The 21561-nt window shown below is 45.3% G+C and overlaps 1 protein-coding gene across 2 annotated transcripts; it reads right to left on the reverse strand.

The window, feature by feature from the left end:
* Positions 1-4047: 4047 nt before the first annotated feature.
* LOC106574044 (TM2 domain-containing protein 1) lies at positions 4048-21500 on the reverse strand. Of its 2 annotated transcripts, none has more exons than XM_014149568.2 (7): positions 21163-21481; positions 18960-19033; positions 15488-15596; positions 14642-14733; positions 12229-12302; positions 6791-6903; positions 4048-4695 (listed from the first exon to the last, which is right to left on the reverse strand). In XM_014149568.2, the coding sequence occupies exons 1-6, from the start codon at positions 21294-21296 to the stop codon at positions 6793-6795; spliced, it is 594 nt and encodes a 197-aa protein (XP_014005043.1). In that variant the 5' UTR covers positions 21297-21481; the 3' UTR covers positions 4048-4695; positions 6791-6792. The 2 variants fall into 2 exon arrangements, with proteins under 2 accessions (XP_014005043.1, XP_014005044.1); XM_014149569.2 differs by lacking the exon at positions 4048-4695 and adding an exon at positions 6356-6632 and having other exon boundaries at positions 21163-21500.
* Positions 21501-21561: the final 61 nt, after the last annotated feature.

Below are 21561 nucleotides of genomic sequence, written 5' to 3' on the forward strand. Positions count from 1 at the left end.
TGAGAGTGAGCCAAGAAAAGGAGAGAGTGAGAGTGAGCCAAGATCAGGAGGGAGTGAGCCAGGGAGATGTTTGTGTGTGTGTGTGTGTGTGTGTGTGTGTGTGTGTGTGTGTGCGCGCGCAGGGAAAGGAAAAATAATTAGCTTATTGAGCAGTTTCAGACCACACCCTTATCGCTGTGCACAGGGCCACGGTCCAATGAGACTGCAACATGACCTCCAGCCCTCCAATCAGGACATGATCAGAAAGTAGAAATGAGTTGTGACAGAGTCAACAAGCAGCTCTCAGAAGGCCTGGCGATGCACATGAATCAGTCTTGACTTGCGCTTACCAAACTGAACAGGGGTAATGGAGGCCCTCCCTAGGGCAGTAACGCAGGCACTGTGTGTGTGTTTGCTTGCGTGCCTGAGCATACTGTACGCCTTTGGGTGTGTGTGTGCACCTTCTCTTTTGTATGTGTGAGTGTGGTTCTGTGCATACGCCTGTGTGTGTATGTCTATGCATGTATGTCTGTGTGCGTACGTCTGTGTGTGTACAGTAGGCTCATGCGTTGGAGGCCATGGGCAGAACAGTGCGCTCAAATACCTCAGAGAACCTTTAGCACAGGAAGTGTTTCAACATAACATGTGTGGGGTGATATTGTCCCCATACTGAACCAATTAGGACCTCTCCTCTATAACCTGGGATGTGTCCCAACATAGTATTCCCACTAGGGAACCATTTGGGATGTAGTCCTGCTGCTGGGCTGAGAGAAGCTGAGGGGGCTTTGGAGCGTGGTACACTGCAATAATTACATTGTGATTAAACACACATGGCTCGTGACCCTACATGGATGTACAGAGCCGTGACCTGTCCAGATATATCTCTCTTGCTCTCGTTTTTCTCTTTCAGAGCTGAGAAGTTGCCAGAAACCAGGACGTACTTAAGGAGTGAGGGAGGGAAGGAGGGATGGACGGAAAGATGTATGAACTTTATGAAAATCAGGGACAGCTGGAGAACAAAGATTCCTTTATGTCCCAGCTGGCCACCGCCGCTGCGGCTGTTTTGCTGCGTTAGCGAACATGATGTGAAGCCTGGATATCTTCACTGGTGTTCTACTGGAGCTGAAGACTAGGGCTGTGTCCCAAATGATACTCTATTCCCTACATAGTGCACTACTTTTTGACCAGGGACGGTACAACACAGTCAGACTTTTTACTTTCTCAAGACTGTATAAAAATAGAATACAGTTTTATTCCCATTCAGTGCTCAGCTTTTTACCCATTGAAGTCTGTTTCAAACACACAGCTGGTTTCTCAGGTAGAACTTAGTCTCTGGTTCAAAGGCTAGGATGAAAACCACAGTGGTGCACTCCTAGCCTGGTTAAACTCCTAGCCTGGTTAAACTCCTAGCCTGGTTAAACTCCTAGCCTGGTTAAACTACATGGTGAAGGCAGCGTTCAGTCTGGTTTAACCTAAGAATGTAATCCTAGAGTTGTTCCTCATCATGTGGCCCGACCAGGAAAGACTCCTGGTTGGGACCAGAGTTTTTCCTGGTTTGCGTCCCAAATGGCACCATATTCCCTTTATTGTGCACTACTTTGACCAGGGTCCATAAGGCTCTTGTAGTGCATCATATAGGGGAATAGGGTTCCATTTGGTACAGACCCCTGGCTGTAGGCCCTTCCAATAAGGACAGACCGCTGGCTGTAGGCCCTTCCAATAGGGACAGTCCCCTGGCTGTAGGCCCTTCCAATAAGGACAGACCCCTGGCTGTAGGCCCTTCCAATAAGGACAGACCCCTGGCTGTAGGCCCTTCCAATAAGGACAGACCCCTGGCTGTAGGCCCTTCCAATAAGGACAGACCCCTGGCTGTAGGCCCTTCCAATAGGGACAGACCCCTGGCTGTAGGCCCTTCCAATAGGGACAGTCCCCTGGCTGTAGGCCCTTCCAATAAGGACAGACCCCTGGCTGTAGGCCCTTCCAATAAGGACAGTCCCCTGGCTGTAGGCCCTTCCAATAAGGACAGACCCCTGGCTGTAGGCCCTTCCAATAAGGACAGACCCCTGGCTGTAGGCCCTTCCAATAGGGACAGACCCCTGGCTGTAGGGCCTTCCAATAGGGTTCCATTTGGGACATACCCCTGGCTGTAGGCCCAAGCCTTCCAACCCTGGCTCTGAGTAACCAAACCAGCTGGGACTCTCCCTGTGCCACTTTATGATTTCACTCACTTGACTTCTATAAAGACAAGCAAATGTTACTGAGGGGCTGGTGACATCATCCCAGCCTTCCTGTTATTTCAGCTTAGGCTTTTCTCACAGTCCACTGTAGAGGTGCCTATAGGGGACAAGTTACTGCAGGGCCTCTCTGATTCTGAGAATGGAGTGTGTGTGTGTGAGAGAGAGCCTGGGAGAGAGGGAGGGAAGGGGGGGGTTGTTTAAACTCCTTGACATCAGGGTTTGCTTGGGTGTCAGTGTGTGAGTCTGTAGAGCAGCTACGTCCTCCTCTGATCCAACTAACACACGCTAAGGCCATGCACTTCACAAATCACTGCAGACCAAACTATTATTTACTCATCTCTCTCTCTCTCTCCATGCTCCCTCCTCTCTCTCTTGCCCCACGCTCCTCTCTCTCTCCTCTCTCTCCATGCTCCCTCTCCACTCTCCATTGTCTGGCTGTGGGTGCAATCAATGGAGGTTGCAATGCAGGAGAATTTCTCCAAAGGGATTGAGATTGTTTTCAGGGGAGCAGGTCTGGAGCGGGTGCAGGAGTCTGTCTCTCCTCTCCTCTCCACTCTGTGTGTGCTCTGTAATATCAGTGCTCCACACTAGGGGAATGTGAGGCTATAAAGCACTCTGCTATATGAGAAATGACCTCCTCTTTGTCAGGCGTGTGGTGTGAGGGAGGGTTAGGCCCAGCTCAGCCTCTACTCTGCAGCTCTCTCCTCTCCTGGGAAGTGCCCTATAAATCTCCCCACTCTTATCCCTGTGCTGTATTGATGAGCTCTGGCTAGGGCGAAGGAAGAGGAGGGAGAGTTGGAGTGAAGAGGTGGAGGGAGAGTTGGGGAGTGGAGGTGGAGAGCGAGATGGGGGAGAGGGGAGTGGATTTGGGGGAGTTGTGGAATTAACTTAACCACTGTATTTCAGACCACCACTTGGTTCTTGTAGAGTTTAGCCGTTGTTTTGATCTCACGTCATACTAAAACAAACTTTCAGTTCTAACAAGTTCCTTCCTTAGGATTTACCCATTATTGAACTTTAAAAAGTTATCCCTTCATAAAAATGTATTTTGCTTAGAAACCTTGAGACTTCAAGTCCCACTGTCATTGAATATTATACATGTGCATCTGTAACACACAGCTCCTACGCCCTGAAACAGTCGAAACAACGGACCCCCTCCACCGCAAGCAACCTTCCACCGCGACGCAACTCTTGCTATAACAAACTCCATGAGCCACTGTATTCACCACAGTGGTGTTGGATATCCATACTGACAACATCTACAATCTCCATCTGCACACCTACAGTCCCAACTATTGCCTTCTTTTGCACTGTGTTGATTAGGAGTGTCACATCCAAATGTCTAAAGATGGCTTTAAGGCTCACGTGTCTCCAGTATCAGGCCGTTCACACTACGGCAGTGTTCCAAATGGCACCCTATTTTATCTGTAGTGCACTTTTTTTTCACCAGAGCCTTATGGGCCTTGGTCAAAAGTAGTGTACCGCGAAATGATGGTGCCATTTGGGACACAGCCTGTATCAGGTACCCGATCAGGCAGACACACAGCAGGAAAGCTCTGCCTTGTGACTCTTCCCAAGAACCCCCACTTGGACCCTTTGTAATAAAAATGACACAAGGGATGGTTCTGGGGGGAGCGGGAGAAGATCTGTCTTCATCTGCAGGATGATGCTGAGAGCTAGCGTGTCATTTCTTTGACCTCTGAAATCCCTGCAGGATGATCGGTCACTGCCACAGTTCCTCCAATGAGCTCAGAGTTGGCCAAATGAACTGCTACTGCTCTGTGTTGGACTTAAACGGAAAGTTTGAACAGAACTTCATTTACAAAAGGCGTCCATTTTCATAAAATTATTATTTTATTACATTTGTATTTTTTTTTTATCGCTAATGACAAATCAACAAGACAGTCATACAGAACATAATTAGTTCCCTTGCTGCCAGACATACTCATAACGCAATAGATTCCATATTTACAGTACAATGTTCTCAGTGAAGATTCTTATAGGAGTATAACGATGACTTGAAGCTCTATGGCGGTGGTCATCAAGTCCTTGGTCCTGGAGAGCTACAGGGTGTGATAATGCTGGGTTGGAACAAAGGTCTGTACTCTACTGCTCCAGGACCTGAGCTGGTGACCACGGGTAAATATACAACGGTTTTTGCTTGATTCATTTGCAACCTCTATCCTCATCTCGTCATCTTTTAAAATGTGTTTTGAGGAGGCGGCAAGGAATGAAGGTCCCAAAGAATGAACGAAAGACTAAAGAGATGCTGGGTAAAGTCTAAACCAAAATGAAGCCTTCACTCTTAAGAGTATCCATTTTAAAAAGCCGAGCTTCACCACATTGGGGTACATGCAGACAGGATCAATGATCAATGAGTTGACTGTGTCGGAATGATCAAGTGAAAAATATCCCAAAAAGAGCGGCATAATTGACATGACAGGGTTGAGGGTAACGATAGTTGTTTTTCACTTTGGTCCTGAAACGAGAGAAAACAGGTTGTAAACAGTTGAACTTAGATACTCGAGGCAGACAGTGTTCCATTTTGATGTGGCCCTGAGATACATGCAGTAAAATGAAGGACTGAGAGACTGAAGAACTGTAGAGGTGTGGATGAAGACTTCATCTCTCTCTCTCGCTCTCTCTATTTGTCTGAGCGTAAACACTCAAGGGCTTGTAATGGACTCCACATGTGTATAATTGAACCAAACACCCCCGTCACCACAAACACACTGCAGCTTCTATAATGCTATCCAGAGACTAAGGAGCCATAGAAAACAGAGAGTGGGAGAGAGAAGGGAGAGCTGAAATCTTGGAGATTTAAACTGTGTGAAAGGGTGTGTGATTCTCGTTGCTCTGTGGTAGAGCTCAACCGATGAGGGACGCCTATGCCAGGTATAATAACTGCACTCTCACGACCCTTTTCCCCCTCAGTCCTGAAGTGCCAACCTCCCCAAACATTTACTTAGCAGGCTGACATTTAAAAATTCCCTCCCCAGGGTAGAAGGTCTGTCCTGGAGTACCGGGGGGGATCCATAACCATGGATAGGCCAAGTTGTCCTTGACTGGGTGTTTGCCTTTACCCCCCGTAGGTCATACAAGCTACAGAGTGGTGCAAAACCACACAACCTTGGGATCTGGTTCACTTTTAGCGTTAGAGCCATTCAGAGTTTGTCTTTCCACTTGACTGTGTACATGTAATTTTTTTATTTAACTCGGCAAGTCAGCTAAGAACAAATTCTTATTTACAATGACGTCCTAGGAACAGTGGGTTAACTGCCTTGTTCAGGAGCAGAACGACAGATATTAGGTTGCTAATTTCTGGGAACATTCAATAGATTGGAAAGATGTAGAAGGCCATTGCAGGCCATGAAGAAGGCCATTGAAGGCCAAAACATCAATCTTTTAAACTTGTCTAATAAAACTAGAGAGCGTTGTGCCTTTTCAATAGATTCCCTGGTTTTCCAGAAATCGTGGCTGGAGGATTCTGGATTTCCTGCTTATTACCTCATCATTCTGTGAATCCTCCAAGCAGGATTTCAGGAAAACCAGGGCATTTATTGAAAGTTTGAGAATTTTGCAACCCTATACAGATGTAATAATTAGACAATCAAATTGACATTAGTACAGAGGTAGGTGGAAAGACATACAAACTGTTACACAGTGAATAATCATTTGTGGACAGACTATGTAACATAAGTTGACTGTACAAAACATAAGTTGACTGCTCTTTCCATGAAACAGACTAACCAGGTGAATCCAAGTGAAAGCTATGATCCCATAGGGCCTCCCGGGTAGAGCAGTGGTCTAAGACACTGCATCGCAGTGCTAGCTGTGCTATCAGAAATGATGGGTTTGAGCCCAGGCTCTGTCGCAGCCGGCCGCGACCGGGCGACCGGCGGCGCACAATTGGCCCAGCGTCGTCTGGGTTAGGGAGGGTTTGGCCGACCTTCGCCTCTCCCGAGTCCGTACGGAAGTTGCAGCGATGAGACAAGACTAACTACTACCAATTGGATACCACGAAATTGGGGAGAAAAAGGGGTAAAGAAAGCTATGATGTCACTTGTTAAATCCACTTCAATCAGTGTAGATGAAGGGGAGGAGACAGGTTAAAGAAGGATTTTTAAGCCTTGAGACATGGATTGTGTATGTGTGCCATTCAGAGGGTGAACGGGCAAGACAAAAGATTGTGCCTTTGAACGGGGTATGGTAGTAGGTGCACCGGTATGAGTGTGTCAAGAACTGAAACGCTGCTGGGTTTTTCATGCTCAACAGTTTCCTGTGTGTATCCAGAATGGTCCGCCACACAAAGGACATCCAGCCAAGTTGACAAAAGTGGGAAGCATTAGGCGTCAACATGGGCCAGCATCCCTGTGGAACGCTTGACACCTTGAAGAGTTCATACCCCGACCTGTTCTGTCGGCAAAAGGGGGTGCAACTCAATATTAGGAAGGTGTTACTAATGTTTTGTACACAGAGTACATGTAAATGGTAGCTGATGATGTTACATACGATTTTAGTTCTGAGTTTCCACAATAACACAATAACAACTAACACGTTACTAGTGTAGCTACCTTCAGGGAGACATCTGGGTTCTTCTGTAAGTCTCATTGGTGATGGAGAGGCGTGTGAGTCTGGCACCGTAGTAGTCCACTATGTAGTCAGACTTATCTGACGGACCCACAATCTAAAGGAAGGAACGAGAAAAGACATCAGGGTACAGACAGTAAAAACCTGGGTACAGCAGGTAACACATATCTGGCAATCACAGCTGAGGGGGACCAGTGAATTCCCACAGACCAATCTAAAACACACAGGTGGACGTACGCATAGACAGACAGACACACACACACACACACACAGACAGACACAAAAGCAGAGTCTGTGCTCAACCATGTCAAGATCAGAACTCCACCTACTGACTCCAGACCAACAGTACTCCATCCACTGACTCCAGACCAACAGCACTCCACCCACTGACTCCAGACCAACAGCACTCCACCCACTGACTCCAGACCAACAGCACTCCACCCACTGACTCCAGACCAACAGCACTCCACCCACTGACTCCAGACCAACAGCACTCCACCCACTGACTCCAGACCAACAGTACTCCACCCACTGACTCCAGACCAACAACACTCCACCCACTGACTCCAGACCAACAGCACTCCACCCACTGACTCCAGACCAACAGCACTCCACCCACTGACTCCAGACCAACAGCACTCCACCCACTGACTCCAGACCAACAGCACTCCACCCACTGACTCCAGACCAACACTGACTCCAGACCAACAGCACTCCACCCACTGACTCCAGACCAACACTGACTCCAGACCAACAGCACTCCACCTACTGACTCCAGACCAACAGCACTCCACCTACTGACTCCAGACCAACAGCACTCCACCTACTGACTCCAGACCAACAGCACTCCACCTACTGACTCCAGACCAACAGCACTCCACCCACTGACTCCAGACCAACTTCAGCTAGGCTACCACTCAACTATGATGCATTCCAGCCTATATTTAATCCATAGCAGGTAGTGGCGTTAGTGATCGGGTTTTCAGAAGTGGGTTTGATTTTCACAACAACGTATGCCGGCCTGGAAACCCACTACCTTGTATTTTTTTCATCCAGTGCCTGACACACAGCTCCCTCCGTTCACGTTCCATCTGTCTATCACATCTGTCTAGCTCCTCCTCTGCCCAGTTTGAGAGTAAATTGGAAAATTCCCCAACATCATTCATCTAGTGTGGACCTCGGTCTTTCGATAGAGAGAGAGAGCGAGAAGCCTCAAACAAACGCCATCCGGTCTCCTTTCCTCTAGTCCTGTCCAGCCAGAATCTATTAATAAAATCCCAGGTATTTATTCATTAGTTCAACTTCTCAAAAATGCATTTGCCCACTCCGACATTGTGCTTATAATAGTCACAATAGTTAGTCTTTCAAATATGGGGCAGCGCCTCACGCGAAGGTTAAATGGGTTCTCCGGACCCGCAGAACTCTATCAAAAGTGTCAGTCTTTATAAAAGGTGAGAGAGCCCAGACGCTGCGTATACATCTAATTGAGAAGGTGTTGCGCTGGGTGTGCCAGCCAAAGCAGCTTAACAGCATTCCTCTCTCAGGGCCTTCGATAATACATTAGGAGAACAATAAACAGTGTGACGGTCGCCTCGTTTAATCAAAGTGGCCGAACAGACGCCGCTGCCGTTTTCAAACGAAATAGCGACTTTATACAGGATGTAGTGTCAAACTGGAGAGGATGAGGATAAATAGAGGAAGAGGGGTATTCTGTTTCTTTGAAGGGTGTATCATGGTTTGTGTTTTGGTCTCAGATGTGATACAGGGTGACTCCAGCAGCATAGGCCTTTGTTGAAATATAATTGAAGATGAAGGCATACAGTCCTAAAACTACACACACCACCACTAGTCTATATGACAAACTAATATATCCTTTTCAAGGAACACAGGAACAAAAACTATGAATCCCAAACAAATAATCCTACTTTTCATTATAACACATCCCACCATGTTGACTGAGTTAAAGCTGAAGGTTTGCTCTATATGCGTGCTGCTGCTTGTCGTATTCATTAGTCAAATCAAATTGTATTAGTCACATGCGCCGAATACAACAGGTGTTGACGTTAGTGAAATGCTTACTTACGAGCCCCTAACCAACAACGCAGTTTAAAAAATACGGATAAGAATAAGAAATAAAAGTGGGGTACCAGTACAGAGTCAATGTGCGGGGGCACCAGTTAGTTTAAGGTATGTACATGTAGGTAGAGTTAAAGTGACTATGCATAGATGATAACAACAGAGAGTAGTAGCGGTGTAAAATAGGGGGGGGGGCAATGCAAATAGCTTGGGTAGCCATTTGATTAGATGTTCAGGAGTCTTATTGCTTGGGGTTAGAAGCTGTTTAGAAGCCTATTGGACCTAGACTTAGCGCTCCGGTACCGCTTGCCGTGTGGTAGCAGAGAGATCAGTCTATGACTAGGGTGGCTGGAGTCTCGGACAATTTTTAGGGACTTCCTCTGACACCGCCTGGTATAGAGGTCCTAGACAGCAGGAAGCTTGGCCCCAGTGATGTACTAGGCCGTACGCACTACCCTCTGTAAATCCAGTTGCAAAGGGGGGGTGTTTAGTCCCAGGGTCCTTAGCATAGTGATGAGCTTTGAGGACACTATGGTGATGAACGCTGAGTTGTAGTCAATGAATAGCATTCTCACATAGGTGTTCATTTTGTCCAGGTAGGTAAGGGCAGTGTTGAGTGCGATAGAGATGGCAGGAAGCTTGGCCCCGGTGATGTACTGGACCGTTTGCACTACCCTCTGTAGTGCCTTGCGGTCGGAGGCCGAGCAGTTGCCATACCAGGCAGTGATACAACCAGTCAGGATGCTCTCGATGGTGCAGCCGTAAAACCTTTTGAGGATCTGAGGACACATGCCAAATCTTTTCAGTCTCCTGCAGGGGAATAGGTTTGGTTGTGCCCTCTTCACGACTGTCTTGGTGTGCTTGGACCATGTTAGTTTGTTGGTGATGTGGACACCAAGGAACTTGAAGCCCTCAACCTGCTCCACCGCAGCCCCGTCGATGAGAATGGGGGCATGCTTGGTCCTCTTTTTCCTGTAGTCTACAATCATCTCCTTTGTCTTGATCACGTTGACGGAGAGGTTGTTATCCTGGCACCACACTGCCTACCTCTAAGACCTCCTCCCTATAGGCGGTCTCATTGTTGTCGGTGATCAGGCCTGCCACTGTTGTGTCATCGGCACATTTAATGATGGTGGTGTAGTCGTGCCTGGCCATGCAGTCATGGGTGAACAGGGAGTACAGGAGGGTACTGAGCACGCACCCCTGAGGGACTCTTGTGTTGAGGATCAGCGTGGCGGATGTGTTGTTACCTACCCTTACCACCTGGGGGCGGCCCTTCAGGAAGTCCAGGATCCAGTTGCAGAGGGAGGTGTTTAGTCCCAGGGTCCTTAGCTTATTGAGCTTTGAGGGTACTATGGTGTTGAATGCTGAGCTGTAGTCAATGAATTGCATTCTCACATAGGTGTTCATTTTGTCCAGGTGGGAAAGGGCAGTGTGGAGTGCAATAGAGATTGCATCATCTGTGGATCTGTTGGGGCAGTATGCAAATTGGAGTCGGTCTAGGGTTTCTGGGATAATGGTGTTGATGTGAGCCATGACCAGCCTTTCAAAGCAATTCATGGCTACAGACGTGAGTGCTACAGGCCGGTAGTCATTTAGGCAGGTTACCTTAGTGTTCTTGGGCACAGGCACTATGGTGGTCTGCTTAAAACATGTTGGCATTACAGACTCGGACAGGGAGAGGTTGAAAATGTCAATGAAGACACCTGCCAGTTGGTCAGCGCATGCTCGCAGAACACGTCCTGGTAATCCATCTGGCCCTGTGGCCTTGGGAATGTAAACCTGTTTAAAGGTCTTACTCACATCGGCTAGGGAGAGCGTGATCACAGTCTCCTGGAACAGTGTTATTTGCCTTGAAGCGAGCATATAAGTAGTTTGGCTCGTCTGGTAGGCTCGTGTCACTGGGCAGCTCTCGGCTGTGCTCCCTTTGTAGGCTGTAATGGTTTGCAAGTCCTGCCACATCCAACGAACGTCAGGGCGGTGTAGTACGATTCAATCTTAGTCCTGTATTGACGCTTTGCCTGTTTGATGGTTCGTCGGAGGGCATAGCGGGTCTGGGTTAGAGTCCCGCTCCTTGAAAGCGGCAGCTCTAGCCTTTAGCTCAGTGCGCATGTTGCCTGTAATCCATGGCTTCTGGTTGGGGTATGTACGTACGGTCACTGTGGGGACGACATTGTCAATGCACTTATTGATGAAGCCAATGACTGATGTGGTGTACTCCTCAATGCCATCGGAGGAATCCCGGAACATATTCCAGTCTGTGCTAGCAAAACAGTCCTGTAGCTTAGCATCTGCTTCATCTGACCACTTTTTTATTGTTCGAGTCACTGGTGCTTCCTGCTTTAATTTTTGCTTGTAAGCAGGAATTAGGAGGATAGAATTGTGGTTAGATATACCAAATGGATGGCGAGGGAGAGCTTTGTTTGCATCTCTGTATGTGGAGTATAGGTGGTCCAGAGTTCTTTTCCCTCTGGTTGCACATTTAACATGCTGATAGAAATTTGGTTAAACGGATTTAAGTTTCCCTGCATTAAAGTCCCCGGCTACTAGGAGCACCGCCTCTGGGTGAGCGTTTTCTTGTCTGCGCAGTAGCAAAACGTTTTCAGATGGAAGTTTAGCTAGACCCCTCTACACTTTGGTTCCATTTGGTTCCTAGTGAATAGGACCCATGTATGGCTTCCCGCTCCCACACTGGTTCCCCAATGAGGATGGAGAGGGGCAAAAGGGGTGAGCTGAGGCCCTAACAGGATGAAAAATGGATTGGCTTCTCTCCCTGTCAGGCTCTGTGGACTAAACAGGTTAGGTGGGTCCTGGGGGAACGAGGGACGGGGGGGAGAGAAGCCCTTCTGCGAAAACAAACCAGTCTCATTAACCCCCATTTATAGAGAGCTTAGTGCTGAGAAGAGCAGAGGGCTGCGGCTGCACTGATTGAGACACAGGTGCCCTCTGAATACAAACAGGCATTCACGCACGCACACACACTCCTCCTGCCTGGCTTGACTATGCTTCTGCGCAATGTTTCATGGTTTACTCTGATTGGAGTGTGTGAAGCGTGACCATTGTAGCAAAGCCCAGGCTGCTCTGTGATGAAAAAAAATGTGCTCCACTTACAATCACTGTTAGTGGGAGAAAGAGCTACTGTTTATACATGAGACTGTGCCCAAATTGAGCAACTTGTTTTTGAAATCTTAGAAGTTCTTTTGAGATCATACAATTATCAAACTTGTATGAAATCCATCCGATATCCCAGTTGTTCCCTAACTCACCTTACAGTGTAACCCAACTCACCTTTTGTGTCTTGTGACCAACCAATGTAATCGTCAGCTGTCCCCTGAACGCCACTCACCTGCATTGAGATCAACATGAAATCCACCAAGCTCCCAATCCCACAGAAGCCAACTGTGCAGAATTTGAGCAGCCCTAGAGAGAGAGAGACATGTTGGAGTTAAATAGGGTATAAATCAGGGAGGGCTCTCCAACCGTGTTACTGGAGAGCTACCCTCCTGTAGGTTTACACCAGGGCTCTCCAACCCTGTTCTTGGAGAGCTACCCTCCTGTAGGTTTACACCAGGGCTCTCCAACCGTGTTACTGGAGAGCTACCCTCCTGTAGGTTTACACCAGGGCTCTCCAACCGTGTTCCTGGAGAGCTACCCTCCTGTAGGTTTACACCAGGGCTCTCCAACCGTGTTCCTGGAGAGCTACCCTCCAGTAGGTTTTCACTCCAACCATGTTCCTGGAGAGCTACCCTCCTGTAGGTTTTCACTCCAACCCCAGTTGTAACTAACCTGATTCACCTTCTCAATCTGCTAATTATTAGAATCCGGTGTGTTAGATTAGGGTTGGAGTGGAAAACCTACAGGATGGTAGCTCTCCAGGAACATGGTTGGAGTGAAAACCTACAGGATGGTAGCTCTCCAGGAACATGGTTGGAGTGAAAACCTACAGGAGGGTAGCTCTCCAGGAACAGGGTTGGAGTGAAAACCTACAGGACGGTAGCTCTCCAGGGACATGGTTGGAGTGAAAACCTACAGCAGGGTAGCTCTCCAGGAACATGGTTGGAGTTAAAACCTACAGGAGGGTAGCTCTCCAGGAACAGGGTTGGAGTTAAAACCTGCAGGACGGTAGCTCTCCAGGAACATGGTTGGAGTGAAAACCTACAGGACTGTATCTCTCCAGGAACATGGTTGGAGAGCCCTGGTATAAAGCTTTATGGGGTACTCCATGCCTCTTTAAAGTTGGCATAAATAAAACCCTGCGTGGCCCCTAATCATAATTTTCTAGCTATTGTGTGAGCGACGCTTTGTTGCTTACATGAAAACTCTCCAATCCAGGCGACTGGCAAGGTTTCAGTTTATTCCCCATGTTCGGTTCCAACTTTGCCCATGTGTGGCTGAATGGGAAATTAACTTGCGAGGCAAAGGTGAACGATATTGAACGCTTTCACTGCTGGGCGGCGGAGTGGAGAGGCTATGTGGTGTGTGTGTGTTGGGTGTTTAGTTGTTTGCTGCCTGATTTGCTTTCAGAGGGAAATCGTGCCAAGTAAACTTTGTGTCCAAAACAACTTTGAGGATTGGGAATAACAGGTCTTTATCATTGAGAGGAGCAGTGAAGAAGAGTAAACATGAATGTGTGCAACTGAGCCGCTGTGAGCAGCTGAGGGTGTGAATTGGATGTATGAAAACACAGAGCAGGGCGAGCAGGTCATTCAACTAAACACATCATCCTTTCAACATTCACACTGTCACTAGCTTACGACATAACTATGTAACATAACTGCGCGGTAGACCCAGGGATGACACTACTACATGTCTGGGCGTACTCACTGCATCACTGGGCAATGACTACTGGCACTCACTAGCTCGCTGACACACACACACACACACACAGCTAAACCAGAGAATCTGAATTGCAGGCAAATTATGGAAACGCCAACTCTAATAATTAAAACATAATTACTCCAAATAATGGTTAACACTATTGTAAATTGCTCCATTGGGAGGTAACAGGGGTAGCTTTGTTGATTCCAGGGTGGACGTTTTTAAAAACGATGCCAGTCAGGTGGCTACTCTACAAAGCAGAAGCCCACTTAATAACCCACCGTTCCATGGTGATGCCAGAGCCAACCGTGCCAAACCAGGCCAGGTGTTGCTCAGTGCAGCCTCTAATGCCGGCTTATGCCCGTCCACAGAAAAACTAAAATCCCTCCCAAAAAACAAAGCAGGGCTTTCAGCCACCAGCCACTTTGTAATCTTGCAGGTGCCTTATTAAGAACAAGAAAAGGAAAAGTGACAAAAAGAGGAAGAAACAGCAGTGTGTTTCACTCCAGTGTCTGGGTTTACCACTGTTTTATAATGTCATGTAATAGTGGTTTCTTTCAGGTCCTCACAGGAAATAGTGACCCTCTGTTTCTTATAGACCTGCTTTGTTGATTAATGCTCAACTTTGATAAATGTTCTACTTCATACTAATCCACAAACATGTAAGTTGTGTTTCTGTCCAAAACCAGCAGATCTTTTCAAACTCTCATATAAAAAACATGATCAATAAATCCAATAAATGAATGGGTAGCTAGTCATGCATTTCAACATGTGTTCTTCCTTTTTTTACAAAAACAATTACAAAGAAAATCTTTCATTGTACTTAGACCGGTTTGATAGCAGCAGATAGGATTTGAAAATGAATATACTTATAAATATAATATGAATTCATCCATGTCAGTTGTTGAAAGTGTACAGCAATAACAACAGTCAGACTGTACCTAAAGCTGGGTATCCCAGGTAGAAACGATCTGCTCCTAACCATCCCAGGAAGAGCGACAGGGCCACCGCTACTTTGTAGGAGTAACCGCTCCTATAAGGAGATAACATGTTAGCTCAAAACAGTTCAATAATGTTTCACATTTGTACAAAAACATCATGGTATATGATTTAGCCAAATCAATATCAATTGAAAATGAAACATCTTCAGGGTCATCATAGCTAAAACGTTTTGCTATGGTATGCCCTAATGAATACAACCCTGATACAGCCTATACAAAACATTAAGAACACCTGCTCTTTCCATGTCATAGACTGACCAGGTGAATCCAGGTGAAAGCTATGATCCCTTATTGATGTCATGTGTTAAATTCACTTCAAATCAGTGTAGATAAAGGGGAGGAGACAGGTTAAAGACAGATTTTTAAGCCTTTAGACAATTGAGACATGGATTGTGTGTGTGAGCCACTCAGAGGCTGAAAGGTCAAGACAAAAGATGCAAGTGCCTTTGAACGGGATATGGTAGTAGGTGCAAGGCGTACCGGTTTGTGTCAAGAACTGCAACGTTACTGGGTTTTTCACGCTCAACAGTTTCCTGTGTGTATCAAGAATGGTCCGCCACCCAAAGGACATCCAGCCAACTTGACAACTGTGGGAAGCATTGGAGTCAACATGGGCCAGCATCCCTGTGGAACGCTTTCGACACCTTGTAGAGTCCATGCCCGACAAATGAAGGCTGTTCTAAGGGCAAAGGGGGGGTGCAAGTCAATATTAGGAAATTGTTCCTAATATTTGGCATACTGGGTGTACATGTGCAACACTTCCACAGTGTCTGGTACTGTACATACACATTCCTGCAAGGGAGGCTTTTATTAAAGCCCACTTCCTCTCCGCTGAATCGAAACTCCGTCCCATTGGACAAGCGGCAGCTGACGTTTGGAGCAGGTAGGCATTCCACTGAAAACCACAACAGATGGTTTAGGACAAAGCAACACAAAACAGCAGTTATGTGGGTACCAATTTGTGTAGATTCTGATGGAAATACACATTGATAAAAGTATTACAAAATATTATGACAGTTAAAAACCAGGACCTAAATTACCTATTAGAGCTACCTATTATAATTTCTTGTCCCTGCAAATTAGTCTTTCAATTTGAGTTAGGCTATGTGGTACCTCCATGCATAAACTGTGTCAACTACATTCTAATTCCCAAAGTACTTATAGATGGAGAAAGTATTAGAACCAATCATTATGGTGGTCCTCTGTAGTTCAGTTGGTAAACCATGATGCTTGCCACACCAGGATAGTGGGTTCTATTCCTGGGACCTTCCGTACGTAAAATGTGTGCATGAAAGACTAATGGTCGTACAAACTCAAAAAACACAAAAGAGGATTTCACCACCCATCATCTGAGAGAGTTCTAAAATAATTTCTGTTGTTAGAAACAGATATGATTAGCATTCATGCAATCATTAAGCTCATTGATTGCATCCAAATTGGCCATTTACATTTTTAGGATTCATATAATACTCAATAAATATAGTACCTAACATCCGATTTTGGACCTAACTTTGTCCTGACAATGAGTTAGACATTGGTCAACAGCCACCCACGGACTCACCACGCCAATCCCACCCCAACAATTGGTATATAGTATCAGTTCTGTGTCTGACCAGTAGTATGGAGCTGCGACTTTAAGTGTTGTTTCTTCATACTATTCAATGTATTACCAGGGAATTTGGTGATGTTAGTTTTACCCCTGTTCAGAGAAATGTGTCATTTAAGTTGTTAGGTTAACGTCCCATCTTACATCCGGATATTACCGGATTCTGACCACTAGATGGTGCTGTTCCTACTATTAAGTTACAGTTTCAAGACCCCCGAACCCCCACCCTCAATGTTAAATGGATAGTTCACCCAAATTACTAAATTACATTGCTTACAGGGTAAGAAAACAGTCTATTGACAAGGTATGGCAGAAACATATGCTTTGGTTTTGTTGGCCACTGTTTGAAATGCTAACTTTTTAGCATTTTTGGCACAAACCCAATGCAAGTCAATTGTACCTCTACTAGCATTGTCACACTTCATGTTCAAATCATCCTAAAGTATCTAGAAATGTATTGCGTAACTCAATGGATGTTACTTATAGATGATTTGGATAGGAAGCGAGAAAATGCTAATATAGATAACATTGACTTGCATTGGATTGGTGCCACAAAATGCAAAAAAGTTACCATTTGAAACAGTGGCCAAGTAAACAAAACCAAAGCATAAGTTGCTGTCATACCCTGTCCATAGACTGCTTACAGGGTAAGGAAACCAGTGTAATTTTGTAATTTGGGTTAACTATCCCTTTTAACATTGGGGTGGGGGACATAGAACTGATGCTATATACTCGTTGTTGGGGTGGGATTGGCGTGGGGGGGGGTCCGTGGGTGGCTTCTAAAAATGTATTTGGATTCCTCATGTCTTACTCATTGTTAGAAAAACATAAGCTACTATATTTATTGAATACTAAATTAATCATACAAATATTTTTTAATTTTTTTTAAATGATGTTCCAGGAATGCTTATCTAACTACAGAAGCGATTTCAGAACAATCTGAGATGGTGGGTGCTAAACGGCATATTATTATTACATGAACAAAAATAAACAACATATTCAAAGATTTTACTGAGTTATAGTTCATATAAGGAAATCAGTCAACTTAAATCCATTAACTCGGCCCTAATCTATGGATTTCACATAACTGGGACTACAGATATGCATCTGTTGGTCACAGATACCAATAAAAAAAAAAGTAGGGGCTTGGATCAGAAAAACAGTCAGTATCTGATGAGACCACCATGTGTCATGCAGCGAGACACATCTCCTTCACATAGCGTTGATCAGGCTGTTGATCGTGGCCAGTGGAATTTTGTCCCACTCCTCTTCAATGGCTGTGCGAAGTTTCTGGATATTGGCGGGAACTAGAACACGCTGTCATACACCTTGATCCAGAGCATCCCAAACATGCTCAATGGGTGACATGTCTGGCGACAGGTAGCCTAGTGGTTAGTGTGTTGGGCCAATAACCGAAAAGTTGCTGGATCGAATCCCCGAGCTGACAAGATAAAAATCTGTCATTATGCCCCTGAACAAGGCAGTTAAACCACTGTTCCGCGGTAGGCCGTCATTGTAAATAAGAATTTGTTCTTAACTGACTTGCCTAGTTAAATAAAGGTTAAATAAATAAAATAAAAATATGCAGGCAATGGAAGAACTGGGACATTTTCAGCTTCCAGGAATTGTGTACAGATCCTTGTGACATTGGGCCATGCATTATCATGCAGCAACATGAGCTGATGGTAGTGGACGAATGGCACGACAATGGGCCTCAGGATCACATCACGGTATCTCTGTGCATTCAAATTGCCATTGATAAAATGCAATTGTGTTTGTTGTCTGTAGCTTATGCCCGTCCAAACCTTAATCTGACCACCACCATGGGGTACTCTGATCACAACGTTGACATCAGCAAACCGCTCGACCACACGATGCTGTCGGTCATCTGCCCGGGACAGTCGAAACCGGGATTTATCCATGAAGAGCACACTTCTCCAGTGTGCCAGTGAAGGTGTGCAGTCTGTTATGATGCCAAACTGCAGTCAGGACAAGACACTGGTGAGGACAACGAGCACGAAGATGAGCTTCCCCGAGACGGTTTCTGACAGTTGGCGCAGAAATTCTTCAGTTGGGCAAACCCACAGCTTCATCACCTCTCCGGGTGGTTGGTCTCATCCCACAGGCGAAGAAAGTAGATGTGAGGGTCCTGGGCTGGCGTGGTTACATGTGTTCTACAGTTGTGAGGCCAATTGGACATACTGCCAAGTTCTCTAAAACACTTATGGTCGAGAATTTAACGTTAAATTCTCTGGCAACAGCTCTGGTGGACAATCCTGCAATCAGCATGCCAATTGCACGCTCCCTCAAAACTTGAGACATCTGTGGCATTGTATTGTGTTCCAAAACTGCACATTTTAGAATGGCCTTTTATTGTTCCCAGCACAAGGTGCATCTGTGTAATGATCATGCCGTTTAATCAGCTTCTTGATATGCCACACCTGTCAGTTGGATGGATTATCTTGACAAAGAAGAAATGCTCACTAACAGGGATGTAAACAAATTTGTGCACAACATTTGAGAGAAATAAGCTTTTTGTGCGTATGGAACATTTATGGGATATTTTATTTAAGCTCATGAAACCAACACATTACATGTTGCGTTAAAAATATTATTCAGTATAGTATACATCACTCAACCAAAACCACTTACCCCAAGCAATCATGTCCTTGCAATTCTCAGGTTCTTGAGTGGCATCGTCTATCCTTGGTTCTTTACAAATATACTTGAACAGTATTAAGGCAACAACAAAATATCAACTGTCATCCACAGCATAGTAAATAATGTAACATGATATCTAACAAATTGTGCTTGTCAGGTTGATATACAGTACCAGTCAAAAGTTTGGACACACGTACTTAAAGTGTTAAACAAATCAAAATATATTTTAGATTCTTCAAAGTAGCCACCATTTGTCTTGATGACAGCTTTGCACAAGGTTGGCATTCTCTCAACCAGCTTCACCTGGAATGCTTTTCCAACAGTCTTGAAGGTGTTCCCACATATGCTGAGCACTTGTTGGCTGCTTTTCCTTCACTCTGTGGTCCAACTCATCCCAAACCATCTCAATTGGGTTGAGGTCGGGTGATTGTGGAGGCCAGGTCATCTGATGCAGCACTCCATCACTCTCCTTCTTGGTCAAATAGCCCTTATTTAACCTTTATTTCACTAGGCAAGTCAGTTAAGAACAAATTCTTATTTACTATGACGGCCTACCCCGGACGACGCTGGGCCAATTATGCGCCGCCCTATTGGACTCCCAATCACGGCTGGTTGTGATACAGCCTGGAATCGAACCAGGGTCTGTAGTGACACCTTTAGCACTGAGATGCAGTGCCTTAGACCGCTGTCCACTCGGGAGCCCATCACTCGCCTTCTTGGGAAAATGATCCTTGCACAGCCTGGAGGTGTGTTGGGTCATTGTCCTGTTGAAAAACAAATGATAGTCCCACTAAGCGCAAAACAGATGGGATGGCGTATCGCTGCAGAATGCTGTGGTAGCCATGCTGGTTAAGTGTGCCTTGAATTCTAAATAAATCACAGACAGTGTCACCAGCAAAGCACCCCCACACCCCCTCCTCCATGCTTCACGGTGGGAACCACACATGGAGATAATCCGTTCACCTACACTGCGTCTCACAAAGACACGGCGGTTACAACCAAAAAAATCTCACATTTTGATTCATCAGACCAAAAGACATATTTCCACCGGTCTAATGTCCATTGCTCATGTTTCTTGGCCCAAGCAAGTATCTTCTTCTGATGGGTGTCCTTTAGTAGGGGTTTCTTTGCAGCTATTCGACCATGAAGGCCTGATTCACAGTCTCCTCTGAACAGATGATGTTGAGATTTGTCTGTTACTTGAACCCTGAAGCATTTATTTGGAGTGCAATTTCTGAGGCTGGTACTCTAATGAACTTATCCTCTTCCTTTCCTGTGGCGGTCCTCATGAGAGTCAGTTTCATCATAGCGCTTGATGGTTTTTGCGACTGCACTTGATGAAACTTTCAAAGTTCTTGAATTTTTCCAGAATGACTGACCTTCATTTCATCAAGTAACAATGGACTGTTGTTTCTCTGCTTATTTGAGCTGTTCTTGCCCTAATATGGACTTGATCTTTTACCAGATTGGGCTATCTTCTGTATACCACCCTTACCTTGTCACAACACAACTGATTGGCTCAAACACATTAAGAAGGAAATTCCCTTTTAACAAGGCACACATGTTAATTGAAATGCATTCCACGTGACTACCTCAAGAAGCTGGTTGAGAGAATGCCAAGAGTGTGCAAAGCTGTCATCAAGGCAAAGTGTGGCTACTTTGAAGAATCTCAAATATGTGTTATTTCACAGTTTTGATGTCTTCACTATTATTCTACAATGTAGAAAATAGTAAAACTAAAGAAAAACCCTGGAATGTGTAGGCGTGTCCAAACTTTTGACTGGTACTGTATATTCATCAGCATCGTCCTGAGGAACATATCCACATTACATTACAAAAATGAATACCAATGAATAATGGTTGACAGAATAGTAACGTTAGTTATCTTACACATAATGAAACATGCTGTCAATAAAGACCCGAGAACATATCTTGATGAAAAAACAAGACTCTTGCCAAGAGTTAACGTTACATGGAAGACGACAGGTGAATACAGACGAGAAAACATAACTACACATCTGTTTCAAAATCTGATTAGTTATGTTTTCCAAAAGTACACAACATGCAGGCTTATATTTGCTAGCTAAGAGAATGCATGCTAACGTCAGTTAGCCAGGTAACATTAGCTAGCTAGCTTGCATGAAAACCCTGTCATATTTTCGTGATTTGCAAGTAATCGCGTGTAAAAGGATATTGTCCCAGGCGTAGACTTTCACAACTATCGACATCATTTGCGAGAACAAATTGGAAATGACAATACGTAGAGTAAAACAAAACGCCCAACGATATGGTCCGTGAAGAAAACAGACGACCTGTGGGGAACGCCATGTTGACAACGCTCCACTTGGTCACGTGACATCGAACGTTTTTAAAGCGACACCTCTCTCTGAGTGTTGTCCAAAACCTTGTGAATTCGTACTTGTTTTCAACTTTAAAAGTAGTTTAACTTAAACATCTGAACAGGTTAAGCAATAAGAGTGTTACAATGCAAGTGGTCAATAGAAATGAAATGAATGTATCCTTGTAGTAGGATAATCTTACCCCATTTGCACACACTGTATATAGATTTTTTTCAGTTGTGTTATTGACTGTA

The sequence above is a fragment of the Salmo salar genome, chromosome ssa16 (genome assembly GCF_905237065.1).
Source record: "Salmo salar chromosome ssa16, Ssal_v3.1, whole genome shotgun sequence".
NCBI classification, from domain to species: Eukaryota; Metazoa; Chordata; class Actinopteri; order Salmoniformes; family Salmonidae; genus Salmo; species Salmo salar.

Bases quoted from the DNA above. Each gene is read 5' to 3' on its own strand.
- LOC106574044 (XM_014149568.2), bottom strand. From the start codon at position 21,296: ATGGCGTTCCCCACAGGTCGTCTGTTTTCTTCACGGACCATATCGTTG. The intron at 19,034-21,162 runs ATATCCTTTTAC...AATACTGTTCAA, and splicing joins GAAAGTCTACGCCTGGGACA to GTATATTTGTAAAGAACCAA. The intron at 14,734-15,487 runs GTATGTACAGTA...ATCTCCTTATAG, and splicing joins AGCCTCCCTTGCAGGAATGT to GAGCGGTTACTCCTACAAAG.